Genomic DNA, 19,489 nt, shown 5'->3' with positions numbered 1-19,489 from the left:
CTAATTCTTAATTTGGAAGAACTATAAAGTCTTTTGTTACAGCAGGCTGAGACACAACCCAGAAGCTGAATAACCAGGAGATGAAGAAAGCTCTGAAGATCAACTCTCCCAGACACTATTTCCTGGTCAGTGCCATTCAGCAGTGGGAGGAAAGGGATAAATCCACTCAGCAATCCCATCTCTGCAGCTGCTCCCACAATAAACCAATCTCAAGCTAAAAGTCACTATGGGCATCACCTGCAATTTCTCCACAAACACAGATAAAAAGGAACTTTGCTGGATCTTCCTCTTGTGAAAAGGCACTTGGAGCTGCACTAAAGCCAAACCCCAAAGCTGTGGGAGGATCTGAGCTCTGCCCCAGCTATCAGGCAGCAGATCTGCAAGCCCATCCCCTGGCATGTGCACACTCAGGCAAATCAGCAATGCTGCACTTCCAGTCGGACCCACCGCAGCGAGAGGCTCCTGCTTTCCCACACACAGCACCTAGGGAACCCCAAAAACCTCCTAAGGCCCTGACAGCACCCACATCCATGGGGCCACTTGGAGCAGCACACCCTGCACCAGGGACAGCCTCTGTGGCACTGGGACAGTTTGGATCTGAGGCCAGGACTCGGAGGAACAACCTCAACACCTGCTCTGGGGAACATCTGCAGTGACGCAGGAGTTTGAACACACAGCCCTTTACAGAGCCCTGAAATCAAACCCAACATCCTCATCCTATGGGACACACAGCTTTTGCAAGGCTGACAAGCCTGCAGAAATCTCATCTGCGCACTTCTGGCAATCCTAATTCCCTCAGAGAACAGCCTCACAAACACAACTGGGGGCTGGTGCAGAACAGCCAGAAACAAGCTGCAGCCTGCAAACCCTTTGGAGATAAAATTCTGAACCCCAAGGAAGAGATTTGGCTTTTGATCCATCAGAATAACCTCTTATTTCCCAAGCAAGCCAGCAGAGGGCACAGAAAGACTGCAGTGAAAGCCTCTGCTGTCACTGCGAGGGTGACACCAGCCCAGAGATGCTCCTGGTCACGGCTCTGGGACAAGCAGGGATCTCTGCCAGAAATAAACCTGACGTTGATTTCTGGGTCCCAAAAACCCCAAACTAATACCCGAAATATGAATTCAGATGCCTACTTTGCAACCTCTCCTCATGGCACCCCAAAGGAGGTATCAAATCACCCACAAACCCCGTCCATGGACACACCAGCCAGCCTGGAACCCTGATGGAAGGCTGGAATTGCAAAATACATGGATGGTATCAAAGCTGCTTTCCATCTGAATACCACCTCAAGCTACTGGAAATGCTCAAAGACAACTCCTGGGGCTATGCCTGACTTCCTGCAGCAGCACTTTCCCTGTTGGGATGCTGTGGTGGTGTTGGAGGAGGATAATTCACTTCAGCGGAGTCATGGAAAATGAAACTCTGTCCAAAACCTACTGAAACCTCCATGTCATGCTTTACTCCATGTCTCATGCCTCAGAACAAGGATGGCACTGTGACTCCAGAGCTGCAGCAGTGTGAATGGAGTAATGCATTTCCCACTGACCATTTGATTTGACCTTTACTGGTCCTCCAGTTCTTCAAAACATTTTATCTCCACTGTTTCACAAGTTCCCAGAACACATGAGAATTTGGGATGGGGTCTGAAAGCAACTATCAGGGATGTGCTTTTCTACTTTTCTGCATCTGCTTTTACTAAATGCTGCTGCAATGCTATTTCCTTTAAAGCACCAGGATCAAGCCCTACCAAACTACTTGCCCATATCATCACTCAGCTCCTGCCTAAAGACATTAGAATTTTAAAAGGCAAGAGCAGGAAAGCAAAAATCAGGTGCATTAATTGCAGATACAACTAAACAGATTTACTTATTGACAGAAGCAATGTACAGATCATCCCCTAAATCCCATCCAGCATCCCTTGTGCTACACCAGCCTCAGTTTCTCACACCATCTCCCCACAGGAGCCTCCATGGGAACAGGCACTTTTATGCTTTTCTTGGGGTAATGTTTAAGTTGTTTGGGAAATGCTGTCTGCCCCACTCTGCTCACACACTGTAAAACTGCTGGGAACTTGTTCAGAGCAACTGGGCTGGCCAAGCCACCCCGTCCTGGCAGAACCTTCTCCTGCCTGTGGTTGAGCATTTCCCTTGAAATACAAATCCTACAGTTAATCAGAGCAGCCTGGAGTGCAGGCAGCAGGGCCAGTGGCTGTCCTGAGAAACAGGTGCCAGCAAAGGGATGGACTGAGCCCTAAAACAATAAGAGGCTGCAGTGTGCTGCTGCTGTCACGCTCGGGCTGAAGTTACTGCTCTCCCATGTTTATTTTTGGTAAAGTGTTTCCGAGTGCCGCTCCCTGATGGGAGATAGGCCAGCAAATCCCTGGGGTATCTCAGGTCAGTTGTTACTGGAGCTGCTGGCAGACTCTCCAGGGCTGCTCCTGCCCAGGAGATCCCTCCTGCAGCCTCCCTGTGCTCTGGGTTTGGTGCCACCTCTCCATCCCTGTGCACTGCCGGACCTGCCGCAGAGCTCCTGGGGTGCAGGAGGTGTCCAGAACCCAGGGGGGGCTGTGTGCTTTCCCAGCCCCTGCCCAGGAGGCAGCCAGCCCTCCCTGCCACAGGAAGCCTCAGCAGCACGGAGGCCGTGCGCTATCGCCACGCTCCACAGGAACTCAGGGGAGGTTTCCTGCCCAGTTATCTCAAGCACCATATTTAAATTTCTTGGTCATGTTAGTAAGCTGCAACAGCTGAGCTGGGACTTAGGGCATCTCCTGTTCACACAGCTGAGCTGGGAGAGCGCTGGGATTGTGCCCTGGGAGCTCTGGGACCAGACAGGCAGGCCCTGCCCTCCCAGCAGGGATGTGGCTGCTCCAGGAGAAGAGAGCAGGTATTTCCCTCTGCTCCACTCCATCCTTTCATGCCTCTCTCATCTTGCTCCTGCCCAGAATACTTTCAGCTTGGTCCCTGTGAAGGGATATCAAACCACAGTTCTTCTAAGCTCCTCCTAAAAATGTTTCTTCCAGAAACCCCAAGAAGTGACCAACCACCACTCACTCCTCTGGAGTGCCCGGGATTACACAGAGAGCTTCTGTAACTCTTTGTATTACACAGAAACAGCAGAAAAACAAAACCAGGAATAACTAACAATACTGCTGCCTGTTTTAGCTGCGAGTCAGAAGTCCAGATTTTTCCCCCAGCATTTCTAATCTGCTGCCAATTTTCAAACACTTCCCCTCTTGGCTCGGAAGTTACTGCAACCCCTTTTCCAACAGGCAACAGTGTCACCACCCCTGGAATATCTCTTGTCTCTCCAAACCCAATAGGAAAAGAGAAAGTTTCTTCACAAACCAACCTTATTTTTCTACCTGGCACCTTGAAAAAATAAAAAGTCCTCATTCCAGCCTCAGCTAACCAGCAGGTACCCAAAAGAACCCTAAAGCTGAGCTTCACACTGGCTCCACAGGACTTCTGAAGTCTCATAGCAATAATCTGGACAAGACAGATTTGTAACACCCAGAACCTAATCAAAAATGCAATGTCCACTTACATGTTCTGAGGATTTTAAGGGTTTTGAAAGACTTGCTTGTACCAGATAGGAACATCCTGCCATGACTGGAGCCACTAGCATTGCCCCCTCTCATTCATCACCCACCCCACCACTCCTACAACTCTTTCAGGAATCACAGAGGTCAAAGTGCAATTGCTGAATTCTGTTTGCCCACAGCACACTTAAAAACTCTCAGTTTGCTAAAACCCCTCTTCTTAGGAGCTTCTACTTCCAATGAACCTAAATGCAGAGAGGAAAAAAACTAAAGCTAGTGTCTAGGAATACATAAACTGCTATAACCTCTTCAAGAGACACTGAAACACAAAAAGGGTCTCAGAAGAAGCAGCTCTGGAGGTTTAAGAGCTCAGACTCAGACTGATCTAAGAGCTGTGTCTGCTGCCACTATTCACAGAACAACCTCCATAGCTGCAAATCCCAATGAGGGATGTACAAAAATACTTTCCAGTGCAAACCAGCTTTTTGAGATGTTCAACAGCGTAGTCTTATTGCAAACCTTACAAAGCTGCTCCTACCTTTCCATTTTTGAGGCGTCCAGAAGCAACAATCCTCGAGACGTGCACCTGGAAGGGCCTGCACTCTGTGCTGCAGTCAAATTCTTCCACTCTGTCCATGACCTCCACAGAGTTTTGTTCCACAAATGAAGCGGTTCCCCGCTTTTTAATGCGGCCACCAGGCTGTTCCAAACCCTGCCTTTTCACTGTGGAACACTTCAAAAAAGTCACTACAGAAAAGTCCACGTCGGCAACTGCGGAACAGCCCATGTCCGCAGCATCCAGAATATTCTCGGGAATGTCGTGAGAAGGTGGCAGGTCCCTGTCTCTTGTGACCTGACTCTTCTCCAGAGTGCTGACAGTGTCTTGCTTCTCTTCAGTCACAGCTGCCTGGGGCAGGTGGATCAGAGCCTCAGGTGCTGCAGAGAAGTCACTATTGGCAGCTGAGGAATGGTCCAAGTCTGCAGCACCCAGCTCATTCACAGGAAGATCAGGAGAAGGTGGCACATCCCTGCCCACAGCCTGTGATGTCTCTGGAGTACTGCCCAGGTCCTGAATCCCCAGCTCACCTCCCAGCAAGTCTTGCAAAGGCAGCTCAGGGTTTCTCAAGTCCTGATTATCCAGTTCTGTCCTTGAAATTTCCTGAGCCGCAGCTGGAGATGGATCCATGTCTTTAGCAATCACTGGGGCACAAGCCACGTCCTCAGTATCAAGTTTAGCCAGTGATGTCTGTGCAAGGTGGGCCTGAGCCTCAGTCACTGCAGGAAAGGCACCATCAGCAGCTGGAGAGCAGCCCAGGCCTGCAGCATCCAGATTACTGACAGGAAGATCAGGAGAAGGTGCCAGGTCCCTGCCCACGACCCTCTCCAGGGTACTGCCCGTGTCTTGAAACTCCAGCTCACTTCCAGACAAGTTTTGCAAAGGCAGCTCAGGATTTCTCAAGTCCTGATTATCCAGTTCTGTCTCTGAAAACTCCTGAGCTACTGTTGGAGATGAAGCCATGTCTTTAGCAACCACTGGGGCACAAGCCACATCTCCAGAATCCAGTTTAGTTGGTGATGCCTGTGGAAGGTGAGTCTGCATTTCAGTTTCTGCAGAAAAGTCCCCACTGGCAGCTGGAGAACAGGCCAGGTCCACAGTATCTGGACTATTCACAGAAAGATCATGAGAAGGTGGCAGGTCCCTGGCCATGACCTGGGTCTTCTCTGGATTAGTGCCTAAGCCCTCCATTGGTTCAGCCAGAGTCATCTGTGCAAGTTCAACCAGATCCTCAGAGGGATCTTTGCTGTTCAGCTCAGTGAAAGAGCCATGTGCAAGCTCTGCCAGATGGGACATGGATGGCTCTGGCCCAAAGGGAGAAGGTGAGGTTTCATTAAGCCTGTCATTGCCACTGTCCAGGCCAGAGGAACCAAGGCCTTTCAGCCCATCTGTGGTTTTGCAGTGCTGCAGGGGCTCCTTCCCCCCCAGACTCTCAAAGCTCAGGTTCTCCCAGGTGCCCGAATCCGGGGACTGCAGGCAGGCTCCCACTGTGCAGAAGGCCTTGGCGCTCTCGTTCTCGATAACCAGGCCCTCTCTGGGGGAGGCCACGTCCTGCCTGCGGCCCCGGAAACTGCGCTGAGGCCTCCTCTCATCGGGGGAGAACGCCCTGGAGGAGCCTCGCAGCCGCCGGGCCGCCTCGGCCACGCTGCTCAGGAACCTCACGACACCCCCAAAGTGAGTGGCTTTGGCAGCACCGTTTGATTTTTTTCGCTGGCTGAGATTTTCCTCACATCTTGTATCAAAGTCAAAGTAAGAAGCGGAATGATCAGTTGTATTTTCCAAGTTCTGGAAATTGGTTTCAGCCCTTTGATCTGGGAGCTTTGAATTATCTTTGCTAGCTAATGAAATTCCTTTCAGATAGCTCCAGACATCAGAGCTCCTTCCTCTCCTGCTCTCCTGTGGGAGCACAGCACACCTCTTTTGATTGTCCCCTTCTGTAATTGCAGGACTCTTAACGTGTTCAAAATTCAAAGACTCGCTCTTCCTGGCCGCTATTCTGTGGCAGTTACCATCATTATCCTCACCATGTAATCTGCCACTGATATCCCTGAGACATTTACTTTCAGTGGCATCGAGTTCAGGAATGCTGATGTTCAGCTCTATGTCCTCAAAAGAAGAGTCCAAATCCTCGATGAACCCCGCGTAGGAGTGGCGGGAGGGCCGCCGGCCATCGCCCAGCTTCCTCACCCTGTAGACAGCCCTCTGCCCGCTGCCATGAGGGTCCTCCTCAGGGTCACACACGTCCTGCGCTCTGGATGCTCTCAAATCCACGTTCTTGGGTGTCCTGGAGGATCTTCCCTTTTTTGACGAGCGTACCCTGTCCATGAAAGATGGCTTTTTTAATTCTGGTGCCTCAGAGGCAACTCCCAGCAGAATCATGGACTGGGGCCTGTCTTTATTTGTAGAGAGTCCTTTCCTTCGTCTGACAAAATTCCAGATCCGGCTGCCCTTGGTTGTCTTCTTATACCTGTGTGTTTCCTCCTGCTCACCGGGGACTGCGTCGCCAGAGGCGCAGTGCTCAGCACCACAGGCCTCCAAGGCATCAGTGCTCCCTCCCTCCATGTTTCCTTGGGAAATCCTGTTGGCACATCCATTGGGAATGCTCACAGAAGCAGTACGCTGGAGGCCCTCGAGAACTTCCATCGCCCTCGCTCACAGGCTGGGTCCAGGAGTCACGGATGCATGGTCCTCAGATTGCTTTCTTCACAAGACTTTAAGGGAAAAGAACAAAGGAATGCAATTAGAGCAGAAAACTTTTAGAAGACACATTTCATAAAGCATCACAAGTCAACCCTTATCCCAGCGGTGGTGGTGGTGGTTTTGCCCATTGATTCCAGGGAGGCTAAAATTTTGCTTCCAAACCATATAAATTTTAAAGCTACTTAAATCTCCTTTAAATGACTGAACACTCAGTGACCACAAATAAACTTCCTGCACTAATAAAGTTACCACAAAGTATGCTCAGAATCCCATGAATCACATCTTCACTTTGCAAGTCTCAGAGACTCAAAATGCATCAGAGTTCATGGCAGAGAGAAGAAATTCCAATCAGTGCCCCTGCATATGTCACTGTCATCTCCACCATCCCCATCCACCAGGAACTGGCACCATGCTCCCAACAGCTCAGTCTCTCCAGGCAGCCATTCAAAGAAAAGTCAGGATGAGCCTTTTCCTGGAAGCAATGCAACTCTAAAATACTGAAACATCAGAAAACTCGTGGAATATCCAAGCCAGGTTTTTCATACAGTAGTGATGGCACCAGCATGGGAATCCCTCCTGGCACTGCTCTGCTCAATGAAAGCTGCTTGGTCACCAATCAACATTACAAAAAATGTGTTCCCCTCAAGTGAGTTCCAGTGGACAGGATTAAAATCCAGTTCCCCCATTCACAGCAGCAATGGAAATCCCTCTGAAGCAGCTGTGGGAATACAGCTGAACTCCTGCTCAGCTCCTAAAGCTTCCCTTCCCCTGGAACACATCTACCCTGTCTCAATACTACAGCTTCCTGGGGCTGGATCTGCTGGTCCTGGGTTTGCTGTCTAGAAAACAGAACTACATGCCAGGCACTCAACTGGGTTAAATTCCCTCAATTTCCAATCCTACTCTTAGAAGGAAGAAGAAAGAAATAGTGAGCCCCCAAGACATAGGTTTGACAATGGAGAAACTCTCTCCCAGGCAGCAGGAGAGCCACACTAGCACTGTGAACAGGCCCCATATCTACTTAAAACATTTAAACTTGCTATTTATGGTAAAACTAAGGTTATTAATGCAGCAGCTACTGTCCGGGGCATCTCATGACCCTTGAATTCAGTCAAGTCTGTTTCTACCTTGCCACCATGTCTGCCTCCAACAAGGGACAACCCATGAAACCCCCAGGGATGGCAGAGGCACCACAGAAGCAGAGCACAGCCAAGAGAAACAACCAGCATCCCTCTTTTTTATGGACAACAGTCATCTGGCTTTCCATGAGCCCTGCCACAGGGCTTGTGCCAAGCATTTTTGGCACCAGCTGTGCTTAGGGTAGCAGAAATGAGTGCTTGCTGCTGTGGTGGGCTGCCAGATGTCCACTCACTGTGCTGCCCACCCGAGGCAAGGGGGAAAATAAGAGGAAAAAGCTGATGGGCTGCTATAAAAATACAAGTGACCCCTTTCCAATCCTTGGCAATACGATTTATCACCAACCGATCTGGATAACGAGAAACAAACATAAAACTAACACAATGTCTTACCCCCACCCACCATGGCTCAAGTTCCCCATTTCTGAGGGGATCTACGTCCCCCCAAGGGGTGCAGAATGATTGGGAACTGGGACAGGTATGATTGGGACATGATAGTTGTCCTTCCTTCCTTCTCACACCTAGCCCAGGCTCCCGTGGGGCCTTCACAGGCCACAGCTCCTGTCAGGAGAACTGCGCCCTTGTGGGGCCTCCACTCGTTACAATTTCTGCCACAAATCAGCTCCACAGGATACAATTCCTACCAGAAACATCCCCCTCCTCCTGTGTGGAGCCTCCAGAGGTCCCGTTCCTGCCATGTGGAGCCATCACAGGTCCCGCTCCCGTCAGGAGAAGCTGCTCCTGTGTGGGGCCTGCACAGGCCACAACTGCTGCCAGGGATCAACCCCTGCTCAGCACCTCATCCTCACCAGCCTCAGTACTCACAGAGCTGCTTCTCACCTTTTTGTATCCCCCCTTCACTCCTCCTGGCCATTTTTGCCCTTTATTAAAGGGCAAAAAAGCACCTCACTATGTGAGGCACTGCTGGCTCTGCCCTGGGCTGTGGGGGAGACACTGGTGGCACTGCCTGTGCCCAACACACCCCACCAGTGACACAGCCTAAATCTGCACTACCAAACACACCCCACAGTGACACAGCCTAAATGGGTACTGCCAGATACACCCCCATGGTGACACAGCCTAAATGGGCACTGCCAAACACACCCCACAGTGACACAGCCTAAATGGGCACTGCCAGATACACCCCCACAGTGACACAGCCTAAATGGGCACTGCCAGATACACCCCACAGTGACACAGCCAAACACACCCCACAGTGACACAGCCTAAATCTGCACTACCAAACACACCCCACAGTGACACAGACTAAATCTGCACTACCAAATACACCCCACAGTGACACAGCCTAAATGGGCACTGCCAAATACACCCCACAGTGACACAGCCTAAATGGGCACTGCCAGATACACCCCACAGTGACACAGCCTAAATCTGCACTACCAAACACACCCCACAGTGACACAGCCTAAATGGGCACTGCCAAATACACCCCACACTGACACAGCCTAAATGGGCACTGCCAAACACACCCCACACTGACACACCCCAAATGGGCACTGCCAAACACACCCCACACTGACACAGCCTAAATGGGCACTGCCAGATACACCCCACAGCTGCACAGCATCACTGGATACAGCCAAGTATGCCCTACAACTTCACACACTCTAAATGTACACTGCCAAATACACCCCGCAGTTGCACAACCTAAATGTACCCTACCAAATACAACCCACTCAGTTACACATCCTGAAGGAGTACAGCCAAATACACCCCACAATTACACATCCTAAATGTGCCCTACCAAATACACCCCAGTGACACATCCTAAATGTGCTTTGCCAAATACACCCCACAGTGACACAGCCTAAATCTACTCTGCCAAACTCACCCCACACTGACACAGCATCACTGCACAATGCCAAACTCACCTCACAGTGATATAGCCTAAATGGGCACTGCCAAACTCACCCCACAGCTACATTTCCTGATTGAATACAGCCAAGTTCACCCCACAATTTCACAACCTGATAGTATAGAGTCAGATACACCACACACTCCCACAACCTAAATGTGCACTGCCAAATACATCCCAGACCTATACAACATCACTGGATATAGCCAAAAACACTCCACAGTTACACATCCTGATGGAATACTGCCAAATACACCCCACACTGACACAGCATAAATGGGCACTGCCAAACACACCCCACACTGATACAGCCTAAATGTACCCTACCAAATATACCCCACTGAGTTACACATCCTGAAGAAATACAGCCAGATACACCCCACGGTGACACAGTCTAAATGAGCACTACCAAATACATCCCACAGCTGCACAGCATCGCTGGATACAGCCAAACACACTTCACAATTGCACACCCTGGATGCCCTGTGGGGTCTATCCCATTGCCAGACAGACCCCACAGCTCCCCAGCCCAACCACACACACCCCATGCAGTCCCCCAGCTCAGTGGGTGCCTCCAGTCACACCTGAGAGTTGCCCAGTCCAAGCCCAGTCCAAGCTGATGCTCTGTTCTAGCTGTCTCTTTATTCAGCCTTCTGTACCCACCACCATGGAGGTTTTAAGAGAGAACCTCCTTCCCCAGACACTTCTGGGCCTCAGCACCACCTGCCTCCATTTAAACCCTGCAGCAGAATTTCATGCTGGAGCTGTGCTGCCATGGGTCCCTGCAGAGACCACAGAAGCTTTTGTTCCCAAAAAACCAAGGGTTGAGCAGGACAGTTCCTCCATCTGGTGCCTGAGGAGGAGACCAGCTCCTCATTTCTCAGGCTGTCACTTTGGGATGTGAGTTATTCCCAGACATTCCTGCTGCAACTTAAAGACTAACACATTGGAATGGGTTGGAAGGAGTGGTGGGGGAAAAAAAAAAGAGCACTTCAGTCGTTTCAAGTCGTGCAGCCAACTGGCAGCAAAAGACAGAAATCACAAATGGCCCTGGTTTTTTGTTTGTTTTCTCTTTCCAGTTTTATGTTTTATTGTTTTTGGCTGGGTGGATCCTGCATGAGGAAAGAAGATTCAAAGGGAAGAGGCTTGCCTGTGAAGTCTTTGGAGGGATGCTAGCACAGAGGAGACAGGCTGTTCCTCATGTGGAGGCAAAAGAGAGCCCGTAACAAGGCACAGATCCTGCACAGCCCTCCCCAGAGAAGCAACAGAATCCACAATCACAGGGCACATGGGTGGCTTTAAAATTAAATAAGGAGGGTTTGTATTATTTTTTTAAGCAGCTTTAAAGCAGATGTAAATTAGAGCTGCCACCATGAAGCCAGACCCAAGCACTCAAAGCAGAGAGGAGAACCACTCTGTGACCAGTGTTTGGTTCCTCCTCTCCACCTCCCCTTCCACCACAGCCTCACCTGAACCTCGCCTCATCTTCAAAACCACCTTGTGGGTGTTTGAATTCCCCCCATTCACACCTGCAGGACTGCACACACTGAAACTGATGCCTTGAGAGGCTCCTGGAGCAGAGGCTGGACAGAGTTAAAGGAATAAAGTGGGGATTTATTAAAAGGCCTTCACAGGATTCACCTTGGGCAGCACAAGAGCCCAGCCAGGGCTACACCCAAGCTGGATGAGGATCACGAGTTCTCACACTTTTATCAGTTTTGGTCCATTTCCATATTGCAGTTAATTGTCCAATTCCAGCTCTGGGTTAAGCAGTCCTATCCTCCCAGTTTGCTCTCCTCAATTCTCTGTTGTTTCCACTTTTTGGGCCTGAAGCTGCAGTGGTGTCCTTGGTTCTGGGGCTGGAAAAGGATTGTTTTGTGTGACTGAGCTGTGAGGAGAAGATGCTAACACTTTATATGGAGTTCAGAGTTATGAACTAATGCAGTACAGAGTCTGGAAAACATGAAAACTAAAACTAAAGGCATCAAAACCAGAGGCTGACCTTGGCAGGAGCCAACCCCCAGCACTGCCCCTGAGCCAGCTCCAGCCCCAGGACTGGCACTGCCCCACCCAGAGCAAACCTCCCACCCCCAAGGCAAATTTCAGCCACCTTCCTGCAGTGTTCCCTGAGCAGGAGCCCAAATCTGCTCTGCTGCAGTGCCTGCAGGAGCTGCTGAACACAGCACCCACTGCTCTGCAAACACCTGCAGCAGCTGCCTGGGGCAACCTGTGCTTGCCCCAGCCAAGCAGGGCAAAGGTGGCTTTACCAACCAACCAAACCACAGGGCCTTGGGGGCATTTAGGCCCATCATGACAAAATACAATTTGAATACGGAGGAAAGCAGCCCTGAGAGTGTCTGATGAACCACTGCTCACCTTTCTGGGGTGCAGGGGAAAGAGGTTTTGAAGAAACGCTGTGGGAACAGCTATTAGTCAGAAAACAACACCACTTGTCAACCACATGTTTATTTTTGCCCTCCTTGAGCTGCAGTTGCAGATGTCAAGTCGTAGCGAGTCACCACCCAGCAGCTGAGCTGGGACTACCATCACTTAAAGCAGGGTTTTAACCACAGAAAACACAATTACCTTCCACCTCTTCCACTGCCCACAGATTGCCTGAGCCTAAGGAGGGTGGCTGAGCCAGGTCTGGAGACAAAAGGCTCACATGTTTGCTCTCCAAAACACACGGAATCTCACCTGGATGGGAAGATAGTTATACAAAACTCCAGCTATCAAGCAAACACTGCCAAGAGCTCCAATGCACAGGGGCTGTGTGGGTCCCTGCCTTGCCCTGCTCTTCCCAAAGCAGCCCTTCATTCTGAAAATTCACTTTCCTTTTCCAGGTCACTGAGGGGGATGAATAAACTGAGATTAATAAAATCCCCAGCCAAGGGCACCAGGTGTGTTACACAAACATCTGTATCTGCAGCCATGACTCCCCCTCCAAATTCTTTCCATATTTTTTGTGTTATCCCAATCTCTAAGAAAGAAATAGGTGTCTGTATCTCACTCGTGGTTGCACAACATTCCCTTGGCAACAGGCTCTTCCTGCACAATACAGGTGGGAGTAAGAGCAATTTTGCTCCTTTTCAGTGTGATTTAGCAGACAGCCAGCAGAAAAAACAGAACAGGCCCAGGGAACACCCACTAAAGTTGACAGTTCTCACAGACTTAAAGGACATTGAATCAGGCCCAAGCAATCAGGGCTGTCACAAGCCACCCCTCAGGGAGTGACACTTCCCATGGGCAATCTCCTGCTGCTGATAACACAAGTTATCCACAAACAGAGCAAAACCAGGCTGTTTAACCAGGCTAAACCACAACACCAGGTCCAAAGGCAGCAGCGTAGCAAGACCTACTAGAAAGGAAGCATCAGTGAGGAAATTCGGATTAGTCTGATCCAGGCTGAGTTTTCTCAAGAGATCCTAATGATGGAAACTGCTCATTTAACAGCACACAGTTCAGGCTGTTTGCCAGGCAGGCACCACACAATCCCTGAAATCTTCTTCAGAATTCTGCAGGTTTTGGGCAACAAGCAGAAGTAACTTGTAAGAAATATATACTTAGTGCTCTGAAGGACTAGAAGGGCACTGGAACAGGATGCCCAGAGAAGTTGTGGCTGCCCCTGGATCCCTGGCAGTCCAAGGCCAAGCTGGACTGGGCTTGGAGCAGCCTGGGATAGAGGAAGGTGTCCCTGCCCATGGCACAGGTGGAACAAGATGGTTTCAAAGGTTCCTTCCAACCCAAACCATTCTGTGCTTCCAGGATCCCTTGGTGCTGTGGGATATTCCAGGTTCCAGGCAAATGGTAAATCCCTTCTATCAAGTGACCTGAAAGAACTATTTTGTCTGGGGCCCTGAGAAACAACAAACCTTTGAAGGGAACAAAGAGGAAATTGGTGATAGGGTTGCCCTTGGGGCAGCCTAGACAGGATCACATGCCAGACACTGTGCTCTCCTCCACAAAGCACCTGGAGAGACCCAAGGTCATCCTGGAGATTTTAGAGGCAGAGAGGGTCTGAGGCTCAGTGTCCCCCATGTACAAAGGAGAAGCTGGGGGGGTCAAACCATGCCAGAACAGTTGGTAGAAATGCCCAGCTCCTCCTGGCACTGTGACAACCTGCGCTGTGCTGGATGTTCAAGGACAGGATCTGCACTCACTGTGGAGCAGGGACTCCAGACACCCCTCCAAGGCTCTCCATCCCTCTCCCCTCACCCCTCAGCAGTGCTAAATTCATTTCCAAGCCCAGTGTGCCCCCCCAGGAGCACAGGGCTGGAGCGACAGCCTCGGCGGGCGCTGCCAGAGCTGGAATGCACTGAGGGCCCCCGGGGACACGATCTTCCACTCGGCTCTTCCTCTGCAGGATCCAAAATAACAAACAAGAAGGAGCCTTTGGCCATTGTTTCTCGGGGAAGGGGGGTGACAGGGAGAGGGCACGCGGCGCAGCCTGCCAGAGGCATGGCTGAGCTAAGGAAGTCCTGCCCGGGCTTCGCTGTATCCGCTCCTCTCCAGGAGGGGCGGGGGGAGGCAGGAAGGAGAGAAAATAGAGAACAAATGATCATATAACCCTTGAGAGAAACCTGTCTGCTCTCCGAGAGCGTATTTAGCCCAAGCATGCAGCGCCTCTTGCTATACAAAAGAAAAAGAGGAAAGAAAACCCCGCCAGTCCTTCCGTTACCATGTTCTACCACTGAAAAAAAATGGGAGGAAACAGATGTTAAGCTCTCCAGCGTCAGGAAATTATCTCTTTCATGGGGGTACAGTTACTTCAATGTATTTAGGTCAAACAAATAGGGAGAGAATGGTGACTTCTCCCCCTTTCTGTTTATGTCTCCGCAGACATTTCAGACTTGCTGGGTGCCGCATCCACGGACCAAGGGCAGAGCTGTGTTTGCCCACAGAGCACACCCTGAGGATGCAGCCTGATGAGCAAGTCCCTGCCCACCTGGCAGATCCCCACCCCATAAACCAATGCAGCCCCTACAAAAACTCAGCATCCTCTGTTTCTGGGTCAAGGAGGACGGTTTGCTGCTGGGCCCCAGCCAGGCATGGCAGCACTGCAGCTTGATTGTTCATTTATTTCAATCGAGGTGGAAGGAGAGACCTGGGTGAAACATCTGCAAAAGGGATCTCCAGCCCATCAGCGAGCGCAGTTACGACTTTCCGGCACCGGGGTCCCCAAGGAGCGCGGGGCCCGTGCCCATAGGAAGGAACCAGAGAATTGAACCAGCATTTCACATGCTCTGCAAAATCCCTTCCACAGGAAGCTAAACCCCTCCATTAGGAGCAGGAGACAGACAGAGTAACAGTCTGAATCCCTTCCCAGTCAGGGAATGGACAGACATTATCAAAACACTGAGTTTTAGAATCACAGAATCATTAAGGTTGGATAAAACCTCTAAGATCAATTCCAAACATCAATCCAGCACCACCACCACCACCCTGACCACTAAACCATGTCCTCAAGAGTCACATCCACCCACTCTTTTAATATTTTCAGAAACCTGGTGGACTTCACCACTTGCCAGTAGCAGAAGGGACCCTGCAGCAATGATCTGCTCCATCACTGAGGGCAGACTAGCAGACAAGATAACCCCAGGCAAACAGGACACGCTCCCAGTGGCTGCAGCATCTGCCCCACTTGGTTTGCACTGGTTTAAGCCAAAGCTTTTACAGTCCTGGATCTGCATTTGTGCTCCTGCTAATTCAATGTCCACCAGGCAGACGGATGGATGCACAGACTGAGAGCTCCAGCCCTGTATTTATAAGGACGGAACTCAAAACTTCAGGCTGAGTAAATCAGTTCACTCATGTATAATTTAAACATTACTTCCTTCCCATTTCAGGGAGCTTTAGAGTTTGTGAGATGGCCAAACACAATGAAATTAGAGCAGGAGACTCATTTTGCCTGCAGCCAAGGGAGAGAAGAGAGCTGCTCCAGTGCATCTGTCAGACAAACTGGGCCGGCGCTGGTGCTGCCAGGCAGGGAGCAGCTCACTGCAAACACCACAGCCCCACTCTGGAGATGGGCTGGCACTGCAGGGAGCTGCCAGGCAGCTCAACAGGGCACCAGCCCTGGGCTCTGCAGCACACAGAGCTCTAAAACCTTACACCAAGCCAGGATCAGCTTCACACACACTGGGAAGGAGAGAGCCAGCACCCAGCTCCTTGTGCAAAGCTGAGCAGAAGCTCCAGATAAGAACACAGAGATATAAAATCCCTGGAATACAACTGGAATGAAATAATGAACATAATAGATCAGTTCTTGCTGAAGGTGGATTTCAGACCAAGCTTCTCACAAAGCCCACACACCTCTGGCACTGCACCTGTGCTAAATGTTCCTCCAGATCCACACTGCTGATCCAGGAACTGCAGGTGCAGATTGACCCTCTGCCCACTGAGCCACAGCAGCAGCACCCTACACATCTCCCCTCTTTTGCAATTCTAAATTCTTCTGCTCTACAGAAAATAAACCCGAGGTGAGTCCTGAAGGGATCCAAAAGGATCCTTCTGGTTCTGGCAGCCAGGATGGACAGGGACCCCCAGGAAAAGGAGGGAGCCTGAAGGAGGAGTCATCTGCCAGCACAAGGTTGTTTTGATGCACAATAGCTGTTTCCCCAACCTCTCCAGCTATTTGGCACCAACTGTCACCATTCTAATACCAAAATATCTGCCATTACATGTAGATTATTTAAGCTGTTCAGCAGTCAGTTGAAAGTAGTTAATTATATGTGAGAACACTTAATTACTATCCAGTAGCAGCTGTAGGTACTTTAATACCATAGTGATGAGCCAAAACACAATGGAACAGGCAGATTCAGGGGTCTACACCCATCCACACCCCATTAATGTCGGCTGAACAACACTGAACCACTGGCTGCCAACCTTTGGGAAGCAACAACTTCGTGGTGCTTGTGACATTGCTCTGCATTCCCAATTAAGTCAGTTTGGTAGAGATGCCTCAGGAACTTCACAGCTGGGACATCTCTTTAAAATCCTTGCCTTCTCCACAAATCCCTAAGTAAGAAAGCATGGTCTGAACATCAGAGCAGAAATCAGTAGCCAGCGTTTAATTGTTTATATCTTGAGACAAAGATAGTGTCTAAATAATTGTCTATTGTATCCCAGAGACAGCACAGGAAAGCTCTTCCCCTAGCTGGGAGCCTGCAGGTCACACATGCTTCTGCCATAACATTTGCTATAAATAATCCTCGCTGAGCCCAGCTAGGTACAGACCAAGGCAGCACTGTGCTCCTATCGCTTTCAGCCATTACCCCTCCCCAGAGAGTGCATATCCTACCCTATTGTTCCTGCTCCAATGTTTGAAAGAATTATTTTTTCCTTGCTCCTTTTGTTTGGGGAGTTTATTTATATTTCCTCTTTGACATGGAATTACTACGAGAAGAAAGGAGTGCCACCTTCCACGGTGCCAGCGCTGAGATGAGCAGCAGAGGGTCACGTTTGGAGGACACTGCCATAGCTACAGACCTCCCAGTCTGGCATTCTGTGCTGATGTAGGTTCAGCACATTCAGATCAGGATTAGAAACAAAGAGCTGGATGCCAGCGCCAGCCCCAAATTCACAAGCAGAGACTCGGAGCACAGGCAGCAACCCGTTCTGCTCCAACATTTTCAGGGATTATTTCAGCAGGTTACTCAGCAGCTCCCTGATGTGGCCCTGGTGATGTCAAAGAACACCTTACCTCTACTTCATTGTCTCATTTCCAGCCCTATTTCTACCTCCAAACAGATCCCAAGTGAGCTGTTCCTCTCAGGCAGCTGCATGGGTGGAATTTACCCTTGTCCTCCTTTCCCCTTTTCCTCAGAGCAGTTGAACACAACCATACAAACACAGGGCTTGGCTCTCAGCTCCCCAGGCACCTCATTGTGGAAAACCCACCTCATCCAGCACAGCTTTTTGAGCACAAGGTGAGATATCTCCCTGCCCTGCTTTGAAATTGGTGACAAGTCTCACTTTAGAGCCCCAGGTATCAAGTGTACAAGTGTCTTTGTCCTCAGCAGCAAACAATTCCTTGAAGAGTCTTCTGCACTGTTTTTCCATAAAATAATCCAGTTTCTGGCTGTTGGAAAGGTGTGATGGCCCAAACAGGCCAGTGACACCTGCTGTGCCTCTGTCCATCACAGCACTCCAGGATATCCAGCTCAGGAAGGCCAGTGGCCTTGCACTAAATTGCCTTTAGGCACATGAAAAACTGCTCTGGTATTTCTGGAAAATCACAGTGACATGCCTGGCCTGCTCTCAGGCTGGGGCTTTTCACCCCAGAAAGGCACATTTAGGGGTCACACAGAGAACTTTTGGTAGTTTGACACCTGCCTGCACTTTACTTTTCCCTCACAAGGTTGGTGCAGAACACTCCAATGTCACAAGGTGCCTCCTAGACAGGCTGACACCTTTCTGCTGCTCTCTCCCTCAACAGCAACAACCAAAACTCACCCTTATCTGCATCCAGAGCCCCTGCACAGCAGGCAGCAGCACCCACTGAGCCCAGGCTGGCACACAGTGATGCCCTGCAGGAACTGCGGGTGGCTGGGTGGGGCATGCCTTGGTGGGGATGCTGCTGTCACTGAGTTATCCTGCATTTGTGCAGCTGTTCCTCATCTCCTAACCCAAGGCTTCAAATCCACAGCTGACCAAGGCCAGCCTGCCAGGATGATCCCACAGGGACACTAAAGCAGCTGAGGGGAGGGATGGGAGCACAGCCCCTGTGTGCCCAGCGTGGCTGTGCCCTGCCAAAGGCCGGCAGCTCCCACTGCTCCAGCCAGCCACGCAGGGAGCCAGCACTGCACCCAATTAGCATCACTGCTGATGAGCTTCTCCCCTCCTGCCCCTGCCCCAGGGATGGGGCTGAGCAGGCACAGGTGGCCACAGAACTGTGTCTCCTCTGCCTGCCCACCCTGCTCTCCCCAAGGGCGCTCATCCCTTTTTACCAGGGATCAAAACTCAGCACAGAAGGAGCAGCTAAAGGTTCCCTTTGTCCCAGTTTATGGACCAAACCCTGAATCTTTTTACAAGGAGCTGGAGGTTGGGTTCTGAGTATTAGGCACCTTTCTATTTCACCCTTTTCTGTAGTCTGTAGTATATTCTATAGTCTCTCCAATGAGTCCTTTTCAACAGGAAACAAATTTATTGCCATGTGTGGCAAAGGTCTGTACAAAAGCCACAAGCAGGGGAGGACAGGACTAGTCACCCTGAAAGTGCCCATCCTTTCTGAGGTGCACATCCAAGGAGGAGCCCAGCACACCTGCAGCTTCAGCCAGGCTTTCAAACACAAATAGTCTGGAACACGTGCAGGCAATATCTAGTTTCTGCAGGAAATTGCACAGCGTGGATATCCAAACATTGCCACCAAGCAAAAACAACATCTTGGTTTGCCAGCTCATGTCACACAAACCTAAATTCCTTATAGGAGACACTGTTCAGCCAATGCTGAGCAGCAGTGATTTACTTCCAGAGCTCTGGAAAGCCCTGGGGCTCCACAGCAGCCAGGCATGAGGCTGCAAATCCTTAGCAAAGACAAGGATATGAGTTCTGCAAGGATGTGCAGTGAGCCAGGGCACCCCAGCCTGTGTCTCAGTGCTGGTTTCAAGCCCTGCTCAGCTGCTGCAGGAACTCCCACGCAGGCTCCACGTGCCTGCACAGGCAGGGCAGCACCAGCCCCA

The 19,489-nt window shown here is 50.5% G+C and overlaps 1 protein-coding gene across 3 annotated transcripts in view; it reads right to left on the bottom strand.

Annotated features, from left to right (window-relative positions):
* ARHGEF9 (Cdc42 guanine nucleotide exchange factor 9) overlaps window positions 1–19,489 on the bottom strand; it is a 218,482-nt gene that overhangs the window by 187,601 nt on the left and 11,392 nt on the right. Inside the window, exon 2 of one of the 3 annotated variants that reach the window (XM_064713012.1) lies at window positions 4,080–6,808. In XM_064713012.1, the coding sequence (XP_064569082.1) occupies window positions 4,080–6,740 (2,661 nt within the window). In that variant the 5' untranslated portion in view covers window positions 6,741–6,808. Of the gene's footprint in view, window positions 1–4,079; window positions 6,809–19,489 lie in introns of those variants that run through there. The other 2 variants (XM_064713010.1, XM_064713011.1) reach the window with 2 other exon arrangements.

Source organism: Zonotrichia leucophrys, chromosome 4A (genome assembly GCF_028769735.1).
Source record: "Zonotrichia leucophrys gambelii isolate GWCS_2022_RI chromosome 4A, RI_Zleu_2.0, whole genome shotgun sequence".
Lineage (NCBI taxonomy): Eukaryota > Metazoa > Chordata > Aves > Passeriformes > Passerellidae > Zonotrichia > Zonotrichia leucophrys.
This window is presented reverse-complemented; position numbering and strand designations above follow the sequence as displayed.